At 41.2% G+C, this 26028-nt stretch overlaps 1 protein-coding gene across 7 annotated transcripts in view; it reads left to right on the top strand.

The window, feature by feature from the left end:
• The first annotated feature begins 318 nt into the window (after positions 1–318).
• The window catches only part of LOC140487884 (synergin gamma-like), a 31502-nt gene continuing 5792 nt past the window's right edge, over positions 319–26028 (top strand). For 2 of the 7 annotated variants that reach the window (XM_072587265.1, XM_072587272.1), the window contains exons 1-5: positions 319–664; positions 5318–5461; positions 14548–14604; positions 15511–15607; positions 24357–24517. In XM_072587265.1, coding sequence (XP_072443366.1) covers positions 5423–5461; positions 14548–14604; positions 15511–15607; positions 24357–24517 — 354 coding nt within the window. In that variant the 5' untranslated portion in view covers positions 319–664; positions 5318–5422. Of the gene's footprint in view, positions 665–3327; positions 3375–5298; positions 5462–14547; positions 14605–15510; positions 15608–24356; positions 24518–26028 lie in introns of those variants that run through there. The other 5 variants (XM_072587267.1, XM_072587269.1, XM_072587268.1 and 2 more) reach the window with 5 other exon arrangements.

Consider the following 26028-nt stretch of genomic DNA (forward strand, 5'->3'; position numbering starts at 1 on the left):
ACCACCAAGACTCTAATAATCTGTGTATTTTTTAAAAAGTTAACATTTATGGTCTTTACTTTTTTAGCGTGAATACGATCATGCATTTATGACCAGGATTGCAACCTATTATTTTCCGCACTGATGCGGAAGTTCCTGGCAAAGAAACACGCTGAGAAAAATCGGAAAGCAGCACTCAATACAAGCTTTACATTTTTGTACAGTCGGTGGCATAACAGCTGGCAGCCAAATGGAACTTTTGCTTTATATAGTGGAATAGAGTTAAAAATGCTCCCCCTGTAAGGTCTGTACATAATTCATGTTTCAGCAGTCCGCTGGATAGTTTGAACTGGCAGAATATGCCTAGATCTGTGCAGCAAACATTCCAACGAGTCATCACATGATCCAGGAGAACAGGAAGTTGGAAACCAGAAATCCTTTATTTCAGGGCAAAGTGCACTATACCTAACTTCCCTATCTCAAACTTCTAAGGGATACCTCAAATGCCTGCGTGCCTGGAGGAGGGTGTTGTTCTGTGTACTGTACTTTGTTACACTGTTAATTACGTCTAGTTGATTTAAGACTCCCTCATCAGGAAGAACTCTCTGGACTGCCAGTTGTTTCAATTAGCCTTCAGTGCGCTGCTGCTGACTTATCATGAATGGATTAAATTTACTTCAATATGGTGAGTGACAGAAGATAGATTTAACAGGAATGGTAAGAGTACTAGACATTGTTGCAGTAATGCGTCATAAAGAATGAACGAGCGTAGTACACTGAATATGTTTGAATGAATTGCTTTTTAAAAAAGTTACATTGAGTTAGAAGTGGCTTCCAACCCAGAAGCGATTGCCATTTCCCAAACCTTTGTCCCTACTATGACTCATTTTCAAGACTTGAAAACTGCCATGACCCCTCAGTGAGAATTGACAGAGGAAGGGAGGTGGGAAGGTGATGATCCACAGTTTTGATAACCCTGATACTGAGACAGGGAGCATACACTATCATCAAACATAGAACAGTACAGCAGAGGAACAGGACCGTTGGCCCATCTTCTCTGTGCTGACCATGACGCCATTCTAAACTGATCCCCTCTGCCTGCACGTGCTCTGTATCCCTCTATGTCCTGCCTGTTCGTGTGTCTGTTCAAATGCCTTTTAAATGTTGCTAACATATTTGCTTCTCCCACCTACCCTAGCAGCATGTTCAGGCACCTACCACCTTCTACGTAAAGAAAAACCTTCCTTGCACATCTTCTTTAAACCTTTCCCTTATGCATGTTCTCCCACAAACTTACTCTTATAGACAATAGGTGCAGGAGTAGGCCATTCAGCCATTCTAGCCTGCACCGCCATTCAATATGATCATGGCTGATCATTCCTAATCAGTATCCTGTTCCTGCCTTATCTCCATAACCCTTGATTCCACTATCTTTGAGAGCTCTATCCAACTCTTTCTTAAATGAATCCAGAGACTGGGCCTCCACTGCCCTCTGGGGCAGAGCATACCACACAGCCACCACTCTCTGGGTGAAGACGTTTCTCCTTATCTCTGTCCTAAATGGTCTACCCCGTATTTTTAAGCTGTGTCCTCTGGTTCGGCACTCACCCATCAGCGGAAACATGTTTCCTGCTGCCAGAGTGTCCAATCCTTTAATAATCTTATATGTCTCAATCAGATCCCCTCTCAGTCTTCTAAACTCAAGGGTATACAAGCCCTGTCGCTTCAGTCTTTCAGTGTAAGGTAATCCTGCCATTCCAGGAATTGACCTCGTGAACCCACGCTGCACTCCCTCAATAGCCAGAATGTCTTTCCTCAAATTTGGAGACCAGAACTGCACACAGTACTCCAGGTGTGGTCTCACCAGGGCCCTGTACAGCTGCAGAAGCACCTTTTTGCTTCTATACTCAATCCCTCTTGTTATGAAGGTCAGTATGCTATTAGCCTTCTTCACTACCTGCTGTACCTGCATGCTTACCTTCATTGACTGGTGTACAAGAACACCCAGATCTCTCTGTACTGCCCCTTTACCTAAATTGATTACATTGAGGTAGTAATCTGCCTTCCTGTTCTTGCCACCAAAGTGGATAACCATACATTTATCCACATTAAACTGCATCTGCCCACTCACCTAACTTGTCCAGGTCACCCTGTAATCTCCTAACATCCTCAGCACATTTCACCCTGCCACCCAGCTTTGTATCATCAGCAAATTTGCTAATGTTATTGCTGATACTATCTTCTATATCATTAACATATATTGTAAAAAGCTGCAGTCCCAGCACGGATCCCTGCGGTACCCCACTGGTCACTGCCTGCCATTCCGAAATGGAGCCGTTTATCACTACCCTTTGTTTCCTATCAGCCAACCAATTTTCAAACCAATCTAGTACTTTGCCCCCAATACCATGCACCCTAATTTTACTCACTAACCTCCTATGTGGGACTTTATCAAAAGCTTTCTGAAAGTCCAGGTACACTACATCTACTGGATCTCCCTCGTCCATCTTCAGAGTTACATCCTCAACAAATTCAAGCATGATTTCCCCTTCATAAGTCCATGCTGACTCTGTCCTATCCTGTTACAACTATCCAGATGTGCCGTAATTTTGTCCTTTATAATAGACTCCAGCATCTTTCCCACCACTGAGGTCAGACTAACTGGTCTATAATTTCCTGCTTTCTCTCTCCCACCTTTCTTGAAAAGTGGTATAATATTAACCACCCTCCAATCCTCAGGAACCGACCCCGAATCTATCGAACTCTGATACTTTATGTTCCCCCTCTTATTCAATGTCTTTGTCCTCTTCCTCCTTTGTTGAAATCTAAACTGCTCCCAATCCTCAAGTCTATTGCGTTTTGTGGTCAATTTGTATGTTCCTTTCATGAATATAAACTATCTTTAATTTCCCTTATTAGCTGTGGTCGGGATATCTTTTGTGTTTTACTTTTGTGCTAGACAGGACTGAACAATTGTTGCAGTTCCTTCACATGCTTGTTAAATTTCCTCCATTACCTCTCCAGCGTCATCCCTTTAAGTAATGTTCCCCAATTTATCTTGGGCATGTTGCGTGTCATACTATTATAGTTTTACACCATCATACAAATCTTCTCAAAACTCGCTCATACTTTCCTTTATTTAGATTCCGTACCCTGAGTTCAGAACCAACTGCGACAATGCCCACCTTCATGAAAATTTCTATCACATTATGGTCACTCTCCCCCAAGGGACCCTGCATACCTAGATTGCCAATTATCCCCTTTTTAATTACACAATACCAGTCTAGGATGACCTGTTTTCTAGTTGGTTCTGCAATACATTGATCTTGAAATCTATCCTATGTTCCAGGATTTTCTTCCTCTATGGCGATGTTTTCAACATAGAAGCTAGTGAAGTAAGTACATGTGTTTGGAAAGGCAAGGACTAATTAGAGATAGTCAACATGGCTTTGTGTGTGGGAGATTATGTCTCACCAACTTGATTGAGTTTTTTGAAGAAGAGCGGTGGACTTCAGTAAGGCATTCGACGAGATTCCCCATGGTTGGCAAGGTTGGATCTCATGGAATACAGGGAGAACTATCCATTTGGATAGAAAACTGGCTTGAAGGTAGAAGACAGAGGATGTTGGTGGAGGGTTATTTTTCAGGCTGGAGGCCTGTGACCAGTGGAGTGCCACAAGGATCGGTGCTGGGCCCACTACTTTTTGTCATTTATATAAATGACTTGGATGTGAGCATAAGAGGTAGAGTTAGTAAGTTTACAGATGACACCAAAATTGGAAGTGTAGTGGACAACGAAGGAGGTTACCTCTTATTACAACGGGAGCTTGATCAGATGGACCAATGGGCTGAGAATTGGGAGATGGAGTTTAATTTAGATAAATGCAAGGTGCTGCATTTTGGGAAAGCAAATCTTAGCAGGACTTATACACTTAATGGTAAGGTCCTCGGGAGTGTTGCTGAACAAACAGACCCTGGAGTGCAGGTTCATAGCTCCTTGAAAGTAGAGTCACAGGTAGACAGGATAGTGAAGAAGGCGTTTGGTATGCTTTCCTTTATTGGTCAGAGTATTAAGTACAGGAGTTGGGAGGCCATATTGCAGCTGTACAGGATATTGATTAGGCCACTTTTGGAAAATGTGTGCAGTTCTGGTTTCCTTCCTATCGGAAAGATGTTGTGAAACTTGAAAGTCTTCAGAAAAGATTTACAACAATGGAGGAATTGAGATATAGGGAGAGGCTGAATAGGCTGGAGCTGTTTTCCCTGGACTATCAGAGCTGAGGGGTGACCTTAAAGATGTATATAAAATTGTGAGGGGCATAAATAGACAAAATCTTTTCCCTGGGTGGGGAAGTCTGGAACTAGAGGGCATAGGTTTAGGGTGAGAGTGGAAAGATATAAAAGAGACCTTGGGGCAACCTTTTCACACAGAGGGTGGTACATGTATGGAATGAGCTGCCAGAGGAAGTGGTAGAGGCTTGTATAATTGCAAGATTTAAAAGGCATCTGGATGGGTATATGAATATGAAGGGTTTGGAGGGATATGGGCCGGATGCTGGCAAGTGGGACTAGATTAGGTTGGGATATCTGATCGGCATGGAGGCATTGGACTGAAGGGTCTGTTTCCATGCTGTACATTTCTATGACTCTAAGTTAGTGAAGCCTTTATTGATTCTTTCAAAACATTTTGTCTGCAGCTTAAAAGATGATTTTAAACACAATACAGAGGAACCTCGATTATCTGAAGGTGTGGAGTATTTCATTCAGTTAATCGAATTCCAGATTATTGAATGCCGGATAACGTAGTCTAGCTAAGCATCGGGACCTTGTAATCTTACTGGATAATGCAATATTCGGATAATCGAATGCCAGATAATCGAGGTTCCTCTGTAAATGTTGAAGTGGATTTTTAATGTTTATTCTTGCATGGGAGATGGGCCTTGCTGGCAAGACTGGTATTTGTTGCCCGTCCCTCTTGAATTGAGTGGTTTGCTTGGCTATAATAGAGGGTAACTAATAGTCCATTACATTGTTGTGTGTCTTGAATCATACATAGGTCAGGTTGGGTAAGGACATCAGACTTCTATCCCTAAACATATGTGAACAAAATGGGTGTTTATGACAATCACGAATGGTTTCATGGTCACAACTAGTTTTTAGTTCTAGACTTATTTAATTGAATTTAAATGCCAAAAGCTGACATGGTTGGGATTTGGACACATGGACCCAAAACATTTGCCTCTGAATTGTGCTGCTCTTGACTGGATTTTTCCAGAATTATGAATCTCTTCTTCATTCAACAAAAATGAGGGGAATCAGTTGGTGTTTTTTTTTGCAGAATTATATCAGACTTGTTGTTATTGCTGAAATGATGTCATCATGGAAGATTCTCATCAAACTGATCATCTACCCATGTAGGTTCTGAGAATTTTAAAAGCACAAGATGGAGTCAAAGGAGGCAAGTAAGACATTAAATATACAGGTAATTCTTCTTTGAATTGCAAAGGAAGCATGTCAGTACTTGTGACAATTAAGCTATTAATTATGGATTAGTTATGGTCAGACAGTACAATTATGGGAGTCTTTGCAAGTGGAACACCTGGAACATTCCAACATGCAGGATGTTGGTAACTCCTGAACTCCTGAACTCCTGCCAACTTCAATTTGCTACACAGTGTTCTGATCGTTTCAAGGTTACATCCTACAGCTTTGGAACATAGAAACTATTCAGCCTCTCAAGTCTATTCTTCTGCTCTGTTGGATCATGGTTTATTTGTATCTTAAGCCCATCTCCTCACGTTTGGTTCTGTAACCCAAAATACTCAGACCTAACAGACATCTATCAATCTCTGTTTCAAAGTTTTCAGTTGGGCAGTGAGTTCCCGGTTTCCTCTATCTTTAATGTGGCACGGTGGCTCACTGGTTAGCATTGCTGCCTCACCGTACCAGGGATTGGGTTCAATTCCACCCTTGGGCGACTGTCTATGTGAAGTTTGCGCATTATCCCTGTGTCTATGTAGGTTTGCTCTGGATGCTGTGGTTTCTTCTCACAGTCTAAAGATGTGCAGGTTAGGTGGATTGGCCCTGCTAAATTTTTTTAGTTCATTCGTGGAAATGAAGGTGTCCCTGGCTAGATAGCTTTTACTCTGATCCCTAATTGCCCAGATGGCAGTTGAGCATCAACCACATTGCTGTGGGTCTGGAATTCCATGTAGGCCAAACCAGGTAAGGATGGCAGATTTTCTTCCCTAAAGAACATTAGTGAACCAGATGGGCAATAGATTTATAATCGTCATCAGAATCTTAATTGCAGATACTTATTGAATTCAAATTCCACCATCTGCTCTGGCAGGATTTGAACCCAGGTCCCCTGAACATTATCTGGATCTCTGGAATAACAGTCCAGCAATAATATCACTTGGTCATAGTGTCCAGGAATGTGTAGGCAAGGTGGATTAGTCATGGCAAATGCAAGTTTACAAGGATAGGGGTGGGGCTGTGGGTAGGTCTGCGTGGAGTGCTCTTTGTAGGGTCAGTGTGGACTCGATGGCTGAATAGCCTGCTTCCACGCTCTAGGGATTTTGAGAGGTACTTCCAGTCCACACCTGAATGGCCTCACTCCGATAGTCAGGTTCTGCCCACTGTGGTTGACATCCAAGTCCCAGAGGATATAGTTTCCTGTAAATTCACAATGCAACCCTTGATCGAAAAATTTGGCCTGTGGTTTTCAGCATCAAATTCGTGTTGAGGCAGCGCGGAGGAACAGGAAAATTGCCCTTTGCCCGAAACGTCGATTTTCCTGCTCCTCGGATGCTGCCCGACCTGCTATGCTTTTCCAGCACCACTCAAGTCTAAACTCTGTTTCCAGCATCTGCAGTCCTCACTTTTGCCTAGCACCGAGTTCTGGTCGTTGTATAATCTCTGAAAAGCTGCAAAGCCGAATCTTCAAACCTCCCCACTGACTGAACCAATGATTTGAATTGGAAGATCAGAAGTTAGTTCATGAGAAAATAACGTACAGATGCTCACCTTTCTTCCAAACATTTTCATAAATCAAAGTTGTGGTGAGAGGATAGGAAGACCTTCTGGGGAATTGGAGTCATAGAGTCACAGAGATGTACAGCACGGAAACAGACCCTTCGGTCCAACCCGTCCATGCCGACCAGATATCCCAACCCAATCTAGTCCCACCTGCCAGCACCCGGCCCATATCTCTCCAAAACCTTCCTATTCATATACCCATCCAAATGCCTCTTAAATGTTGCAATTGTACCAGCCTCCACCACTTCCTCTGGCAGCTCATTTCATACACGTACCACCCTCTGCGTGAAAAAGTTGCTCCTTAGGTGTCTTTTATATCTTTCCCCTCTCACCCTAAACCAATGCCCACTAGTTCTGGTCTCCCCAGTCCCAGGGAAAAAACTTTGTCTATTTATCCTATCTATGCCCCTCATAATTTTATAAACCTCTAAGGTCACCTCTCAGCCTCCAAAGCTCCATGGAAAACAGCCCCAGCCTGTTCAGCCTCTCCCAAAGCTCAAATCCTCCAATCCTGCCAATATCCTTGTAAATCTTTCTGATAGGAAGGAGACCAGAATTGCATGCAATATTCCAACAGTGGCCTAACCAATGTCCTGTACAGCTGCAACATGACCTCCCAACTCCTATACTCAATACTCTGACCAATAAAGGAAAGCATACCAAATGCCGCCTTCACTATCCTATTTACCTGCGATGACTCTTTCAAGGAGCTATGAACCTGCATTCCAAGGTCTTTTAGTTCAGCAACACTCCCTAGGACCTTACCATTAAGTGTATAAGTCCTGCTAAGATTTGCTTTCCCAAAATGCAGCACCTCACATTTATCTGAATTAAACTCCATCTGCCACTTCTCAGCCCATTGGCCCATCTGGTCCAGATGCTGTAGTAATCTGAGGTCACCCTCTTCGCTGTCCACTACACCTCCAATTTTGGTGTCATCTGCAAACTTACTAACTCTAACTCTTATGCTTGCATCCAAATCATTTATGTAAATGACAAAAAGTAGAGGACCCACCACCGATCCTTGTGGCACTCCACTGGTTACAGGCTTCCAGTCTGAAAAACAACCCTCCATCACCACCCTCTGTCTTCTACCTTTGAGCCAGTTCTGTATCCAAATGGCTATTTCTCCCTGTATTCCATGAGATCTAACCTTGCTAATCAGTCTCCCATGGGGAACCTTGTCGAACACCTTACTGAAGTCCGTATAGATCACATCTACTGCTCTGCCTCATCACTCTTCTTTGTTACTTCTTCAAAAAACTCAATCGAGTTTGTGAGACATGATTTCCCATGCACAAGGCCATGTTGACTATCCCTAATCAGTCCTTGCCTTTCCAAATACATGTACATCCTGTCCCTCGGGATTGCCTCCAACAACTTGCCCACCATTGAGGTCAGGCTCACTGGTCTATAGTTCCCTGGTTTGTCTTTACCACCTTTCTTAAAAAGTGGCACCACTTTTGCCAACCTCCAGTCTTCTGGCACCTCATCTGTGACGATCGATGATACAAATATCTCAGCAAGAGGCCCAGCAATCACTTCTCTAGCTTCCCACAGAGGTCTCGGGTACACCTTATCAGGTTCCGGGGATTTATCCACCTTTAATCTTTTCAAGACATCTAGCACTTCCTCCTCTGTAATCTGGACATTTTGCAAGATGTCACCATCTATTTCCCTACAGTCTATATCTTCCATATCCTTTTCTACAGTAAATACTGATGCAAAGTATTAATTTAGTATCCCCCCCATTTTCTGTAGCTCCACACAAAGGCCGCCTTGCTGATCTTTGAGGGGCCCTATTCTCTCCCTAATTACCCTTTTTTGTCCTTAATATATTTGTAAAAACCCTTTGGATTCTCCTTAATTCTTTTTTGCCAAAGCTATTTCATGCCCCCTTTTTGCCTCCTGATTTCCCTCTTAAGTATACTCCTACTTCCTTTATACTCTTCTAGGGATTCACTTGATCTATCCTGTGTATACCTGACATATGCTTCCTTCTTTTTCTTCACCAAACCCTCAATTTCTTTTGTCATCCAGCATTCCCTATAACTACCAGCCTTCCCTTTCATCCTGACAGGAATATACTTTCTCTGGATTCTTGTTATCTCATTCCTGAAGGCTTCCCATTTTCCAGCCGTCCTTTTACCTGTGAACATCTGCCTCCAATCAGCTTTTGAAAGTTCTTGCCTAATACCGTCAAAATTGGCCTTTCTCCAATTTAGAACTTCAACTTTTAGATCTGGTCTATCCTTTTCCATCACGATTTTAAAATGAATAGAATTGTGGTTGCTGGCCCCAAAGTGCTCCCCCACTGACACCTCAGTCAACTGCCCTGCCTTATTCCCCAAGACTAGGTCAAGTTTTGCACCTTCTCTAGTAGGTACATCCACATACTTAATCAGAAACTTGTCTTGTGTGCACTTAAGAAATTCCTCTCCATCCAAACCTTTAACACTATGGCAGTCCCCGCCTATGTTTGGAATGTTAAAATCCCCTACCATAACTACCCTATTATTCTGACAGACAGCTGAGATCTCCTTACAAGTTTGTTTCTCAATTTCCCTCTGACTATTAGGGGGTCTATAATACAATTCCAATAAGGTGATCATCCCTTTCTTATTTCTCAGTACCACCCAAATAACTTCCCTGGATGTATTTCCGGGAATATCCTCCCTCAGCGCAGCTGTAATGCTATCCCTTATCAAAAATGCCACTCTTCTCTCTTGCCTCCCTTTCTGTCCTTCCTGTAGCATTTGTATCCTGGAACATTAAGCTGCCAGTCCTGTCCATCCCTGAGCTATGTTTCTGTAATTGCTATGATATCCCAGTCCCATGTTCCTAAGCATGCCCTGAGTTCATCTGCCTTCCCTGTTAGGCCCCTTGCATTGAAATAAATACAGTTTAATTTATTAGTCCTACCTTGTCCCTGCCTGCCCTGACTGTTTGACTCACTTCTGTTCTCAACTGGACCAATCTCCGATTGATCTCTTTCCTCACTAATCTCCCTGGGTCCCACCCCCCACCTTACTAGTTTAAATCCTCCCAAGCAGTTCTAGCAAATCTCCCTGCCAGTATATTAGTCCCCTTCCAATTTAGGTGCAATCTGTCCTTCTTGTACAGGCCACTTCTACCCCAAAAGAGATTCCAATGATCCAAAAATGTGAATCCTTCTCCCATACCCTAGCTCCTCAGCCATGCATTCATCTGCTCTATCCTCCTATTCCTGCCCTCACTAGCTCATAGCACTGGGAGGAATCCAGATATTACTACCCTTGAGGACCTCCTTTTTAAATTTCTGCCTAACTCTCTGTAATCTCCCTTCACAATCTCAACCTTTTCCCTTCCTATATCATTGGTTCCAATGTGGACAATGATCTCTTGCTGGCCGCTCTCCCCCGTGAGAATATTCTGCACCCTCTCTGAGACATCCTTGATCCTATCACCAGGGAAGAAACACATCATTCTGCTTTTTCTCTGCTGGCCACAGAAACGTTTGTCTGTACCTCTGACTACAGAATCAATTGATCTCTTGGAAGCTGACATACTCCTCATTGCATTAGAGCCAGTCTCAATACCAGAAACTTGGCTGTTCATGCTACGTTCCCCTGCGAATCAATTACCCCCTACATTTTCTAAAACAACATACCTGTTTGAAATGGGTATATCCACAAAAGACTCCTGCCGTAGGTGCCTACCTCTCTTACCCTTCCTGGAGTTAAGCCATCTATGTGACTGTATCTGAGACTTTCCCCCCTTCCTATAACTGCCATCCATCACATACTGTTGCTTCTTTCTGTCTCTCCAACCGATTGACTTGATCTGATATAAGATTTGCATCCAACAGCATTTATGGCAGATATAATCCGCAGTAACCCTTAAACTCTCTTTAAACTCCCACATCTGACAAAAAGTACATATCACTGCAAAGGCCATTTTTGCTCCTTCACTATCTACAGACTCAGAAAATAACACTGTCTTATTCCTCTACAAAACACTGCACCAGGTTAAATTAATAGCTATGGCTTATATTTTAAGTTTAATCAAGAGACTTCTCTCCAAAAACATATAATCAAGAAAGAACCCACTGTGCTCACTAATACAGCCTTTCTCTTGGCCAGACTTAAAACAACAATTAACTTATCTGATTCTGTGTTGTGAACTTCACCCAAACCGGTTCCTCCAAGATTAGTTGTGAAATTCACTGCTTGTTAATTTTCCCACATGTACTCCGATGTCCAGTGACACATGAATTCAAAAACAGCAAAGGCAGTAACTGTGCAGGTTCTCTCACTCTCTCTCTCACACACACGCTCTCTCTCACACACACACATGCTCTCTCACACACACACACGCTCTCTCTCACACACACACATGCTCTCTCACACACACACACGCTCTCTCTCACACACACACGCTCTCACTCACACTCTCTCACTCACAGTGATTGCTGCTCCTGGAATTCGAGGAAATCACCTCCAGCACCTAAAATACCTCAAAAAAAAGGAGCAGCTCTTACAACCAGAAATTTTTCCCATCCTCCATCGTGAATTACCCAGAATCAACAACATCCTATCTCAGCATTGTACAACTGACATACTACAGTTTTAAGTTTACACATTCTTATCCTGCACCTCCCCACCACAGGATTGATGTTACACCAACACTACTGAACAATTAGTTTAATAATAATTACTTCACCCAGATCACTGTTTTCCTTTCTATGCTGGGGAAATGCATGTCTGGACTGTGAAACTTGTCATAATTTAAGCCCTTATGTCATTCTAGTGAGCATGTACCTCCAGGTTTTCTAAATGGGGTCTAACCAGAACATTCAATAATTGTAATATAATAATGGTCTAATAAATAATCTCTTGTCAGGGATTAATTAACTCTGTGGGTTGGTTGATTTAAAACAATGAAACACATCACAAGTTATAAAGCAGGCATTGCATCAAGCTACTGAGTTGTTGTGCTAGGCAGACTCCTTGCTAGGCAGAGTCACAATATAAGACACAGCACATGGAGTCATTAAAAGTCAACTCTTTTTAACTGCGTGTTACACTTTTTAAACATCCTCCTCTTTTTCCAAAGGAAGTTTAACTATTTGCAATAAGAAGAGAGCCGAAGAGTCTTTATAAAGTATTTGCTGATCTGCCCAGATCTCTGATGGTGACTTTGTCTGGAAGTGCTGTTGTTTGCCCACATTTATCGGTGATATTGTATATTTATCCTGTTTGAATTGTCACGCTTATTTTTCAGGGGACGCAGTTGCTCTTATACAATTTACTGATGCACACAGCCAAATCTTGTTCCAGATCAGCCACTGACTGATCTTGTTTCTCTAGAGCGGTTCTTACCTTTTTGGCATTTACTGTGTGTTCCTTATGAACTTTCATCTCTTTTCGAAGCCTGTAGTTTTACATTCTGGATTCTTCTAATTCTGTCAAAGTTTTAGCCTTTGGATGGAACATTATATTTTTTCCTTCATAAACTGCCCAATTAACTATTCTGTTTCTCCAACCTGTTTCTAGTTTTGTTTTCTTTGAAACCTGGATCTCTTCCGCTTACTGCTTCAATGGTGATTTGATTTCCTCTTTATCTTACTCTTTTTTTTATCATAACTGGTATTTATTTCTGAAAATACTGTCACGTGTAATTTGTAACTTGTGCATGCCCAGCTGTTTTGGGGGGTAAGTTATTTTCTGCAGCATTGCTTTGAAGTCAAGCCAATGTTTCTGTAGCTGCATCTGCTGAACTTGATCTGTTGTACCTGTTAGTTTATCCAGATCTAAACTGGCAGTGTTTTCATTGGATTGATGATACAGAACTTGGACCTATTTCCTTTCTTTCAGCTCTTTGTTCATCTTACTGAACTGACAGAAGTATTCCCTTAAGATTCATTAGCTGTTTTGCATTTATACTTTATGAGTGCCTTTTGCTGCTCCTGGCATGCTCATCTGTACACTTCATTGAATCTGTTTTGATCCCTTGGCTTAATGGCGTGATCGAATGGGGGATATACCAGGCTACAGATTGTGTTGGAGTACAAGTCTGTTGCTGCTGATGGCCCATAGGACCTCATGGATGCCCAGTCTTGAGTTGCTAGATCTATTCAAAAACTTTTACTGTATATAGTATCATCACATGGAGGATATTATTAATATGAAGGCAGGACTTCACCACCAGAAGGATTGAGCAGTGGTCACTACTACTGATATTATAACGTATAGATACATCTGCTCCAACTGGATTGGTGAGGATGAAGTCAAGTAGGTTTTCCCTACTTGTCAGTTCACTTGCCACCCATCACAGACTCCAGTCTAGCAGCTATGTCTTTTAGGCCTCAGCCAGTTTGGTCTGTAGTGGTGCTACTAAGCCACCCTCAATGCTTCCTCCAAGTTTTGTTCAACAGAGTATCACTGATTCGTCAGCTGAGGGAGAATGGTATATAGTAATCAGCCTATGTTTAACCTGATACTATGAGACCACAAGTTTCAGGATTCCCAGAACTACTCCATTATGATTGTATTCCACTGTGCTGTCTCCTCTGGTTAGTCTATTCAGTTGGTGGGACAGGGGACACTCCGGGATGGTGAGGGTGGTGTCTGAACGTAGTCGTGCTCACAGAATAATGCCTTACCGTGTCAGATTGTTGCTAATTACGTCTATGGGTTAGCTCTTCCCAATTCTGGCACCATCTGGGCTGCAGAGTGGCACAGTGGTTGGCACAGTGGTTAGCACTGCTGCCTCACAGCGCCAGGGACCCGGGTTCACTTCCCACCTCAGGCAACTGTCTGAGTGGAGTTTACACATTCTCCCCGTGTCTACGTGGGTTTCCTCCCACAGTCCAAAAATGTGCAGGTTAGGTGAATTGGCCATATTAAATTGCCCATAGCGTTAGGTGAAGGAGTAAATGTAGGGGAATGGGTGTGGGTGGATTGCTCTTTGGAGGGTCGGTGTGGACTTGTTGGGCTGAAGGGCCTGTTTCCACACTGTAAGTAATCTAAGAACCCAAGATGTTAGTGTGGAGCGTGTTGCAGTGTCAACAGGGTTATGTTTGCCATTGCTATTTCCAGCACCTTAGTTGTTACTGGCAAGTCTCTCTGGTTTCATTCCTTTTTTATCAGACTTTGTGGCTGTTAGATATGCTCTACCATTTCAGATGGCAGCCACACTGCTCTGGATCTGGAGTCACACGTAGGCCAGATCAGGTGAGGATGGCAGAGGATAAAGTGGTGAACAGCAAGATCCTCAATGATTAGACAAGACAATGTGATGTTTGTAGACTGCAGAGAATTTATGGTTTCAGACTATTTTGTTTAAAAAGAAGGCAAGATCTGGAGACATTGACTGAGTCCTGAAGTATAACTTCAGGCGAAATGAAATAACAATTTCGGCAGCGATGTGTTTAACTATTTATGGACTGTGGTAATTCTAAGCTGCATCAAGCAAAGCTTTTTTTTTTAAAATTCCCATCCATCATTAATTTTCATTTTAATTCTGACAATTGATATTTCTGTGCAGAGCATCATGGAAGACAAAGTTAACAGTTTGCAGAGATGCCTCGACAGTATTTATAAGGTAAAATACTGAATTTACTAATTCCATTGACTTCTACATCCCTGGTACTATTTTCCTTCTAATGCCAAGAACCAGTTACTTCATTGGGAGGATACCAGCCAATGACCTCCAGTCTCCACTTAGAACAAATAAGATGATCAAAGGGAATTTTATCTGTCTGCTGTATGCTCAATACTTTTTTTTGTGAATAGAGTGATTGCTGACATTTGCGGCAAGACTGGTCCATCATCTGTGATGTAACTGAAATGAGTTTTTTAAAGGGCAATAGAAGGAAGACTCACCATCCAAAGGTTTTTGACTCTCGGGTAATAGCAAGGGCAAGGAACTCTGGAATTCACTCTTCCACCTCTCCTTGAAGACTTTCCTTAAAGCCAATCTTCTGAAATTCAGGAAACGCTCGTCAGGTCAGGCAGCATATGTGGAGAGAGTAACAGAATGAATGATTCATGTCTGTGACCTTTCATAATAACTCCTTGCTCTAGTTTTCTTAACTAAGTATTTGGTCAACTGCCTTAATGTCTCCCATGTCACCGGGTCAGCCTGTTATCTGATTATGTACCTGTGGAGTGGTTTGAGATGTTTTATTATGCTGAAGATACTTTACAAATGCTAGTTATTGTTGACATAGTGCTGACCAGTTACCAAAGCAAAAAGATAACCAATGTGACCACTTGTTCCTAACCACTGCTTTCAACTGCAGCTCATTTCCAGAGTCTAAGGACAAACAAGTGGACTCCCAGTACAGTCATGTCCATTCCAAGAAACTTGAGTCTCAACATACATCTGTCATCCAAAATGTACAAGGGCTTGATCAAGATTAGATATGAAATTAAACTTAATTAAAGGCAATATAAACTCAACGTAAAACCACAGGACTTCATTTATCTCAGATGTGATCCTTTCCAGGTTATTAGAACTGCAAATGATACCTTGTGTGCCATCAGCAAGCCATCAGTGTGCAGTGAAGTGTTGCTATCTCCACAAGGAATTGCTTATATCTCAGGTGAGTGATGCTTCACTATTAGCTATGCTGACAGCTGCAGTAATTAGCAGATTTAGACAATATTTGTATTAAAGAGAAGCTCCAGCATCCATTACATTTCCATTAAATACAGAGACTGTACCTTGGGTTCCATTCACTTCAGAAGTGATACAGCAATGATATTGCCATCTCCACACAAAGCACAGCTCATCGGCTTCTGAAACCTCCCATCCCTGTCATTGTTACCTCCAGACTTGGTAACTCCAGTGCTCTCTCTTTCATCCTCCAAAAACTTGAACTTATCCTCAGTTTTGTTCACCACCTACACCAAGTCCCATTCACCCATAATTCAATGACTCTGTGACTTGGTGGCTGCAGGTTTGGGGCAGCATCTTGAATTTAAAATGCTCATCCTTGTTTTCAAATCCCTCAGTGCCTTTGTGTCTTCGTGTCTCTGTTATCTGTTCCAGGCTCTCAATCCCTTGTGATCTCTATATTCTGAACTATGTATACCCATATTAACGCCCATTGGTGCCATACCTTCAGTTGCCTGTGGAGTAGGCTTTAAAATGTCTCCTTCAACCTCTCTGCCCTCTTTTAAAGATTTTGTCTTGAAAGTCTACTTCCTTTGCTAAACTTCCAGCCACCCATCCTCATGTCTTTTGGTATCAAATTTGTTGTTAATGTACAAGGGAAGCGCTGGAGGACATTGACTATGCTCATGGTGCTGTATAGCTACACGTTATTTCAATTTTGGCATTCCCACTTTAAAAAAAGTCCTATTGCTAAATAAATTCTGCTTTCTGGAAAAAGGTTGACCTTTTTTGTGAGCTACTGCTGGAGTGACTCAGTATCCTCTCATAGAGGACAACTTTTGAGTTTGCCAGTGTGGACAGGGTAGAAAGGACTGTTGTTCTGAATTTTTTACTTCTCTATTTTCTAATTTATTCCTATGATCTGTAATGCTGAACTTTTTTTTTTACTTTTTTGTTTCCTAAGAAATTGTACTGAAGAATCTCTGTCTAGGTACCTTGTACCTAAGATGGTGCTGTAATTGGCGACTTGTAAACTTTTCACTCATTTGAGTACATGTGACAATAAACTTAATTCAATATTAGCCATTAAGGAAGGTATGGTAACTGAGACATTATGGTTAGCAGGAACTGGTTCTGGTACTCTGTGTATGCAGTACTGGGAGGCATCTTACTCAGTGGGATTTTTTAAAACATTTTTTTTAATGAATAGCTGTGATGGGAAGATGAGTAGACAAAAAGGAGGCTGGAAGGACACAGTAAGCCAGGCAGCATCAGGAGGTGGAGAGGTCCAAACATTTCAGGTATAATCCTTCCTTATGCTGTCGGCATTGCCAATGAACGTTACTTAGTCTGATGGGCTTTTAGGAAGCTATTCAGGATACCTAATGGGATGGAGAAAGTAACCAAGAGAAAGCTTTTGATAAGGGTGCTGTGGCAGTGTATGCTTCAACATGTGTGTCAGCCTGGAACTGTGGCGACCAAATTTCTTTCCATCACATGGCTGACCAGAACGCTTCCTGTTCTCATGACCTTTTTGTTGTAAGCTGGGAAGATTTACAAGTAAAACTGGTCCTTGGATTAAACTAAGGGACTGGATGCTGTAAAGAGATGATGAGATTAACGTTCTGGAGAACAGGTGAATAATTTAAACCTGCCCAGTCATCTTTTCTCCACCAGCACCCTACACCCACTATCCCACCTCCCCACCATTGCATAAATGCTGGCCCCTCCACACTTCACTTCACTTCAGCTTTGAAGAAGAGTCGTCGAGACTTGAAACGTAGTTTGCTCTGTCTCTATGGATGCTCATATCTCCAACATTTGCTGTTTTCAGTGATCTTGTGGCCGTTCCACCTTGTACTATGTATATTTGTAATGTTGTGTAACTTTCCTTTCTTTATTTTTTCTTTTCATAGCTAAGATTTGTACCTAGGTACTTTGTACCTAAGATGGGTTACTTTTGGGTGAGTTACACTTCAGAGGGTTGGTATGGACTTGTTGGGCCGAAGGGCCTGTTTCCATACTGTAGGAAATCTAATCGAATCTAATCAAAGATGGTGCCATGTGTTGATGACATTGCACACGTTTAACTATACTCCTTTTGTAACTTGACGACACGGGACAATAAACCAAATTCTGATTCTAAACTCTGAATTGGTTTAAAAAAATGACTTTGAGAAAAGGAACATCTGTTTAATGTAAAATTTTTATTTAAATGGTTAAGTTTAGAGAATATTGATTGAGGTAAGAAATATTGATCAGAACATTGGGCTGCGTCTCCTCAAAATAGTACTATAAGGTGTTTTATGTTGACATTGAAGAGGCAGGGTCTACCATAACACCAATTTCCTCTGACTTGTACTGAGGTGGGTCACTGGCTTAAAATTCAGTTTACTTTCTTCAGACTCATGACTAACTCCTATCCTGTTTCTCACGGAGAGATTTTTTTTCGAGTTCAGTTGCCTCCTTTTTATATAAACAAACCCAGGTTGCCATAGAGGCTGCATCAATATCAGTACTTAATGCAAATTGAGTTGGTAGGAATAACAATGTGCAGTGGACAATGGAGAATGAATCAGTAGGGTCTTATTAGTATGATGAGAAGCTTGGTGCTCAGTGGAAGTGAATAACCAATTTTGCAAGGTCACATTTGTTACTCTGTTTCCATTTTCAGAATGTTTAATTTTTCCTGAATATTCTTAAACTTTTTTTCAACAACTTTTATATTTAGATTATCATCTCATTGTGATAACCACTTCTATCGGATAAAGTAGAATCGCCCTCAGGCAATTCTAGAGCACCTCCTGGTGGCTGGCTGAGTACTGTTGCGGGAGACTCCATCTGGAAATAGAAACAGGAGTGGATCATTCAGCCAGTCAATCCTCCTGCACCCATTTAATAGGATCGTGGCTGATTGAACACTTCATTGCCTTTTACTGACACTATCCCTATAATCCTTTGTCATTGATAATCGAACATTATGAACCTCTATTTTAAATATACTCAATGATTGAATGTCCACAGCCCTCTGAGTAAATAAAAATTCTCGTTGTCCCAATCTTAAATGGCAGCCCCCTTGTCTTAAAGTTGTACTCTCTAATTCTAGATTCTCCAAAGAAGAAAGCATCTTACTTGCATTTACCCTGTCTATCTTTCTAGGTATATTGTAATTTTTGAGGAAATCACCTCTTATTCTTTGAAACGATAGAGAATAGAGGCCCGTTTTGCTTAATCTATCTACATTGGACAGTCCCACTGTCCCAGAAAAACATCTGGTGAATTTTTAATGCACTCCGTCTATGGCAATAACTGAGATAAGACCAAAACTGTACACAGTACTCCAGGTATGGTGTAACCACACTCTTAAACAATTGAAACAAGACCTCACTACTCCTGGCCTCAAATCGGCTTGTGAGATGTGTACTGAATGTCCTACTGTACTCCCTGTACACTCATGACTATGTGGCCAAATTGCGAATGAGGTCATCTACAAGTTTGTTGGTCAGATATCAACCAATGACGAGTCAGAATACAGAATGGTATTATGGTACAATGATAACAGTCTATCCCTCAGGTCAGCAAAACTAAAGAACTGATCATTGACTTCAGGAAGCAAGGAGGGGGACAAACCCCTATCTAGATCAACAGAGTTGAGGTGGAGAGGGTCAAGAGGATCAAGTTCCAAGGAGTGACAGTAACCAACAATCTGTCCTGGACCACCCATGTAGATGCGACGGTCAAGAAGGCACAACGATGCCTTTACTTTCTGGTATTTCCATAAAGATTGTCACCGACCTTTACAAATGTACCATAGAAAGCAATGTATTTGGATGCGTAAAGAACTGGTACTGCGACTGTTCTGTCCAGAACAGTGAGAAACTACAGAAAATTGTTTGCATAGCCCTGACCAGCATGATAGCCATCCTCCCATCCACTGACTCCATCTATACCTCTCATTGCTGTGGAAAGGTAGCCAGTATCATCAAAGACTCCTCCCACCCCGATTAAAAACCTCTTCTGTCAGAATGTACAGAAGTTTAAACACATGTACCAACAGGTTCAAGAACAGATTTTTTGCCACTGTTATTAGACTGCTGAATGGACCTCTCTAATTTCAAATCTAATGTTGATGTTGCCTTTGTGCACCTCCTATGCAGACATGTATCTTGTATGCCTTGCTCTCTCTAAACACCCTGTGATCTGTGTGTCCTTGTATGTTATGAACTGTAGTGCCTGTATTGCTTGCAAAAACAAAACTTTTTGCTGTACTTAGGTATGTGTGACAATAATAAGTTAAAGAAAGGCTAACCTTCTATTAACCTTCACTTGTCAGTTGGTTTTCAGTGACTCATTGACAAGAACATCCAAGTTCCTTTGCAAATCTACACTTTCTAACCTTTTAAAAATTTAAGAAATATTCTGCACATCTGTTTTTCCTATCTAAGTAAATAATTGTGCATGTTTCCACATTACAGTCCATATGCTATGTTCTTATCCAATTATGAACCCTTTCTAAATGTCTTTTACATCTTCCTCCCATTCCTGCTTCGCTTTGTGTACAGAGTCAGTGTGGGCTTGAAGGGCCAAATGGCATTTTTCCACACCATAGGCATTCTGTGAAGAAACAGTAATACTTGATAATGAACATAACTGATCACAGCGCACCTCTATTGGGAAGGAGACAAAATGAGCCAGTTCATTGTGTCTCATTAGCCAATTGATTGTCCAAGCTTTTCTCTAGTCATTATTATAAAAAATGTTGAGCTATTTGCTCAGCTGGTTATGTGAGTGAGTGCTAGATGCATATGAATCAGGTTTGGATCCTTGTGTGTATGGTGTTCCCACTTTTGGAGAATAATTGGCCCAGTGGTCCTTAAGTACAGAGCAGAAACTTGGCCAGACATTATGCTACTGTTTGTTAACCAGGAGCAGATGTCTAGAAGTTGGCAGCCAATGAGGTTAAGCTTCACTCTGATGTTCCCACAATCCCGTGGTTTGCTAACACATGCTTTCCAGGTCTGTGTATGAAGACTAGTGCCTTGAATGAAGCCAAGGTGTCACTGAAAATATTGTACATCAGGGGAAAAAGAAGCTGGAGAGAATTGTGTGCTGCTGACAGCTTAACATCCAACATCTCAAATAATATTGCTGAAATATTCTCAACCTGTTCAAAATATATTTTAATGTAAGATACAAGACTTTTATTTTGGGGATTTTACTCCTTTTATTTCATTTAGTGCAGCTGCTCTGGTTACTCCCGGAAGTGTTAACCAGAATGTATCCAGTAACCAGCTGACTGTAACAAACCCAGAGATTTGGCAGAAATGCCTCAAGGCTTTAATGCTATGGATCCTCTTCAACAGATCTTCCTTGATTTAGAAGGGTGACAGAAAACACCAATTTGCTAGAATTTGGCTCAACTGTTGAACACACTTTGTTAAACAGTCGTCAGAGAAGTGAACAGTAGCAAATATGCCAGATTTACAGCTATTCTATAGTTTAACTGTCCTCCTTGTAAGGAACAAGAGGCACTTAAGTCTGGCATAGTGTGTCTGTATATTAGGTAATGCTAACTCTTCTGATTCATAGATCAAGCCAAGTAGATTCTGTTCATGACCTGTGTGGGATATCCTTTCTCTCCAGCACTCAATGTTTATACAATACTGTATCCTGTTCCTTTCCTATCTTCTCAGGACACCTCATGATCAGTTACATTTAATACGCAATCCAACTTTTCTTTGAGCTTGGTGTCTATTATTGTCACAACATTATATTTCTATCTACCCAATTTAATTCCTCACTCTCCATGCATTCACATTTGTGCAGTTGAAACCCCAGTTTAGACTTATCTTTTCCTTTTCATTGAACGCACCAAACACCTTCCTAATAATTACCCACTCGAGTGGGTTACTGACTCTTCCCCATGTTTTTGCATTTCAGTATCCCTCTCTTATAATACCTTCTGGTCCCACATCCTTGTCATCTTAAACTCTCCTCAGTGGAAATACTAAATTGCCTTCCAAATAATTGGTCCTGGCTGATTTTTGGACACTGATAATTATCTGATAAGATTTAGGTTGATTATAGAAAAGGGTAAAGGATCCCTTCAGCCAAATTAGAATCAAAGATTAGGAGGAAAAACCACAGTTCAACAATGGACTGTCTTCAAAGAAGAGAGAGGTCAAGTAGAGTCAAAATGTATTCCCACATAGGGAAAATGTAGGGAAAATACACCCAGAGCTTCCCAGATGGTGAAAGAGCTAGAGATTAAGAAGAAGCCAGCATTTGTGGTCTTAATACAGATGTAAAGTAGAGAATGTAATTAAGAGCCAGGCTGAATGCAGAAAGTCAGAAAGGAATTTTAAAAAGGGACGAAATAGAAGCAAGAGAAATAAGATGAGGTATCAACCATCATTTTGGTTCCAGATCTCCCCACTCCCAGGTATATAAATAATAAAACAGTGGCAAGAAGTGGAGTAGAGCTGATTTGGAAACATTGCCAATTATTGCTTTGCAGATAATTATCGAGATAGAGAATTGTGTTCGGTTTTTGGTGAAAGAGGAGTTGCTTAAGGAAAGCTAGTTTGGATTTGTTAAAGGTAAATTATGTTTAACTAAATTGTTTGAGTTTTTTGATGAGGTAACAGTGAGCTTTAATAAGGGTAGGCCCAGGGACAGAAATCACAAGCCACAGTGCTACTTCTGTCCTGGATCCTCAGAGACCTGGCGCAGTGACCCTGCTCCTGACCTATGAACAGTGGCTTCACCTACCAGTGCCAAGCAACCACTCCTCCTTTTGAAGACTTCTGAGAAAGTACCAGATAACAATGGGATAGTAGCAACATGGACATAAAAATTGCTGAGTGACAGGAATTGTGGAATTCCCTATAAGATCAATATTAGGACTCCCTGCTCTTTCTGGTGTATAATAATGACTTTGAACTTGGTTTAAACTTGCAGATGATATAAAACTTGGATATTGTGAACCATGAGGAGGAGTGCCTAAACTTCCAAAGGGCGTAGACAATGGTGGAACGTGCAGACAAGTGGCAAGTGATATTTAATACAGAGAAATATGAAGGGATTCATTTCGTTAGGAAGAAAATGGAGAGGGTAAAGGATACAGTCCTAATGGGTGTGCAGGTACAGAGGGATTTAGGAATATAGAAACCTAGATCTCCAAAGTCAGGAGGACCTTGGGGTGGAAATTGTCACTGGGCGCCTTGCAAGGTCAAGGTTAGCATTGTGAGGATGACAGGAACATTATATTTCCTCCTTTCGTGATAAAACAAAAGTCCCTAGGTTTTAGGATTTGGACTGTATACTAAACCCCAGAGAAGGAGAGTATTTGTCAGGGTCTCACCTTATTGGCAAAATGGAAATCATTAATTTAGAATGCAAACTAAAGAGATTTATTGGACAACAAAGATTGCAATGGCTCAGCTGGTGGAATCTGATGTTACACAAGTTTAATGTGGAGAGATGTCTTCCTCCATGCATCTCCGAACTCCTGGGGTCTCCACCCTATTGTTTCTTGAACTTTAACCCACAGCATTTCTTTGAGATTTGAACTTAACTCTTTCATGCATACAAGCTTCTTTGCAGCTCAAAGTATTCAACTCGAATTTCCCAGTCTGTGTTACCTGTAGCTGCACATTTCACAGCTTGTTTCTGAGTGCTTCTCTTTCTTTAGCTGTATACTTTCCAACAGTCACGTAACTTCCTAACCAAAATGTTGTTCACCTTTTCTGGACATAATGCCTTTAGCCTCAATTCCTGATTCTAATATTGGCCGAGATTTCTTTGGCACCTTCCAAGCTATAACAATTACCTGTCAACTTGCAATGTCCCATGTAAGTCCTAACTTTCTAGCAAGTACTGGACTACTAATCCTAACTTTCTCCTGCCAAAGAGTCCCCTGCTGCATGTTTTCTTTTGACAAAATGCTGTCTCCCAATGGGAGCAAAGACCCCTGGCGTGTGTACTATGTTTACACCCTTAATGAAAACAATGTTTGTAGCATTCAGCCAAAATCTGTCCACCTGTTATTATTGTCCCCAAAATTTCTTTGCAAATGTTTCTAATTCTTGAAGAATACTCCCAGCTTCCCAACCTTAACTTGTAGTTTTTTTTTTACAATTCTTGCTCAGATTTCTAGCCAGAAAGGTACTCCAGTTTAGGCCTCTGCTTCCTGCCATCTGGAGCCCAAATATAAAACACATCCCAAACCCGAACCCAGTTCTCTAATGTGTTTTCCTTGTTGATCCTTATCGTTGTGTTTGATTCTTAAATGCCAAATGCTTGACAAAATCCAAGTGATACGTTCAAATGAAAACTTTCCATCCCCAAAACCATGTATTTTACCCTTTGATAACTTGAGCCTTATTAATTACACAAAGGTGCCAATGAGATGAAGTCTAACATGGGTAAAACCTCGCAGTTGTTTGTGAAGATGCAAAAGTATGCAAATCGTGCTTTCCAGCCCTACAGGAAAATCCAGATCCAAATGTTGATCATTTGAGTTGAACAGCTTGCCTTTCTGTCGATACCCAGGGCAGATATTAACATTTGAGGAAAATTATACTGAAACTTAGATGTCTTGAGACAAGTATTCGAGATGACAACTTGACAGATCATAGAAAAGAATAGCTGATGTTTTCATAGACGTACCCACAGGATGTCAAGTGATGCTTGTCCACCCAGAGCATGATCATACTTTTATTTTAAATTCCCAGGCATTACTGAGGTGTACAGAGTGGCGAAGAGAGTGGAAGGTGGAATGAAGTCTCTAAGTATTAGCACTGAAACACTGCAGAAGAGTCTGAGGGACATTGAGATAATCTGGAACAATGTGCAGGCCTTCATGTCATTTAACCCTTCTGTGCTACGAATGATGGTAAGTCTATTTAAGACTAGAAATTACTGCATGTCACATTACTGAAAGATATTTCAAGTGTTCATATGACACTGCTTTGCTTTTTATTTACTCCATTTAAATTTTCAAGGACATTGATAAGCAGATGATCTCATTCAAGAAGCATTTGTTACATTTTCGGTGATCTAGAGCCTGATATTTAACTGTGAGTCCTCCACGTTTTAGAATAAGCAGGCTTCTAAAACGCAGATGTCCCAATTCCAACAAGAGGAGTAAATTAAGTTGGAAATTTTAAACATGTGTTGTAAAACAAAATTTCTAAAATAGAAAAGTTACATACTTTTGTTTGTTGGTTGTGCATCATTCCACAGATGAATATCATGTTGCAAATGAAAGCAGTTTACTGATGTGTAAATGAAATAAGAAACTTTTCATTTTCCAATGTCGTTGTTTACCACCCAGCATCATAAGTTTTTGTTTCTACTACTGCCTGTGTCAGGCCCACAGTGGTTGAATTATTGATGACTTGACTTTTATCATTATGGTCGTGGAAGACTTGGGGCAGGACTGTGTCCATCCTTTTGAACCAGGAACTTCACGTTCAAGTCCCGTAGTAGGTTACTTTTAAAGAAAATTATTACTTGTTCAATGTGGGCATCACTGGCTAAGCCAGAAATGTATTGCCCATCCTTGGTTCCCTTGAGCTGAATGACTGACTTGTTAGGTCATTTCAGAGGACCTACACCGTCAACCATATTTCTGGTGTAGAGTCATACATAGGCTGGACCATGTAAGAATTGCACATTTCTCACTAAATGGGTTATTTTTATGATAATTGACAGTTAGGTTTACTTTTAATTCCAGATTTTTAGAATACAATCCTTGTTGAAGTAAGATTGGGAACTCCCACTTATCTCACCACCCCCTCGGCTCACACCCTCATTCCTGATGAAGGCCTTTTGCCCGAAATGTTGATTCTCCTTCTCGGATGCTGCCTGACCTGCTGTATTTTTCTGGCACCACACTCTCAACTCTGATCTCCAGCATCTGCAGTCCTCACTTGCTCCATATAGAGAGCACCTACTGCTCTGCCTTCAATCTTGTTTGTCATCTCTTCAAAAAAAACTCAATCAAGTTAGTGAGACGATTTCCCACACACAAAGCCACGGTGACTATCCCTAATCAGTTCTCGCCTTTCCAAATGCACAGGTTAAATTGACTGTAAATATGACTGTAAATGGAAACTGAACTGTCCTTGTTCTGTTTGCTACAAGTTGCCTTAAATGCAGACAAAATGTAAATAATATGAATTAACTTTAATGCTTCTATAATCTCAAATCAGACTTGATGCAAAGTCCTATTAAAACTATTCTCTGAATTTCCTGAAACTGGTGACGCAATATTTTTGGTTACTTCAAATCACGAGGACCTAATATGTAGATTGCATATGAGCCTTGCTTGCCTCTTTAATCGCTAGGCCTTTAGCACCCGAGATTGGATCACCAGTGCTCGATTTATCCCATCGACTCTCC

This window comes from Chiloscyllium punctatum, chromosome 17, assembly GCF_047496795.1.
Source record: "Chiloscyllium punctatum isolate Juve2018m chromosome 17, sChiPun1.3, whole genome shotgun sequence".
In the NCBI taxonomy this organism is placed as follows: domain Eukaryota; kingdom Metazoa; phylum Chordata; class Chondrichthyes; order Orectolobiformes; family Hemiscylliidae; genus Chiloscyllium; species Chiloscyllium punctatum.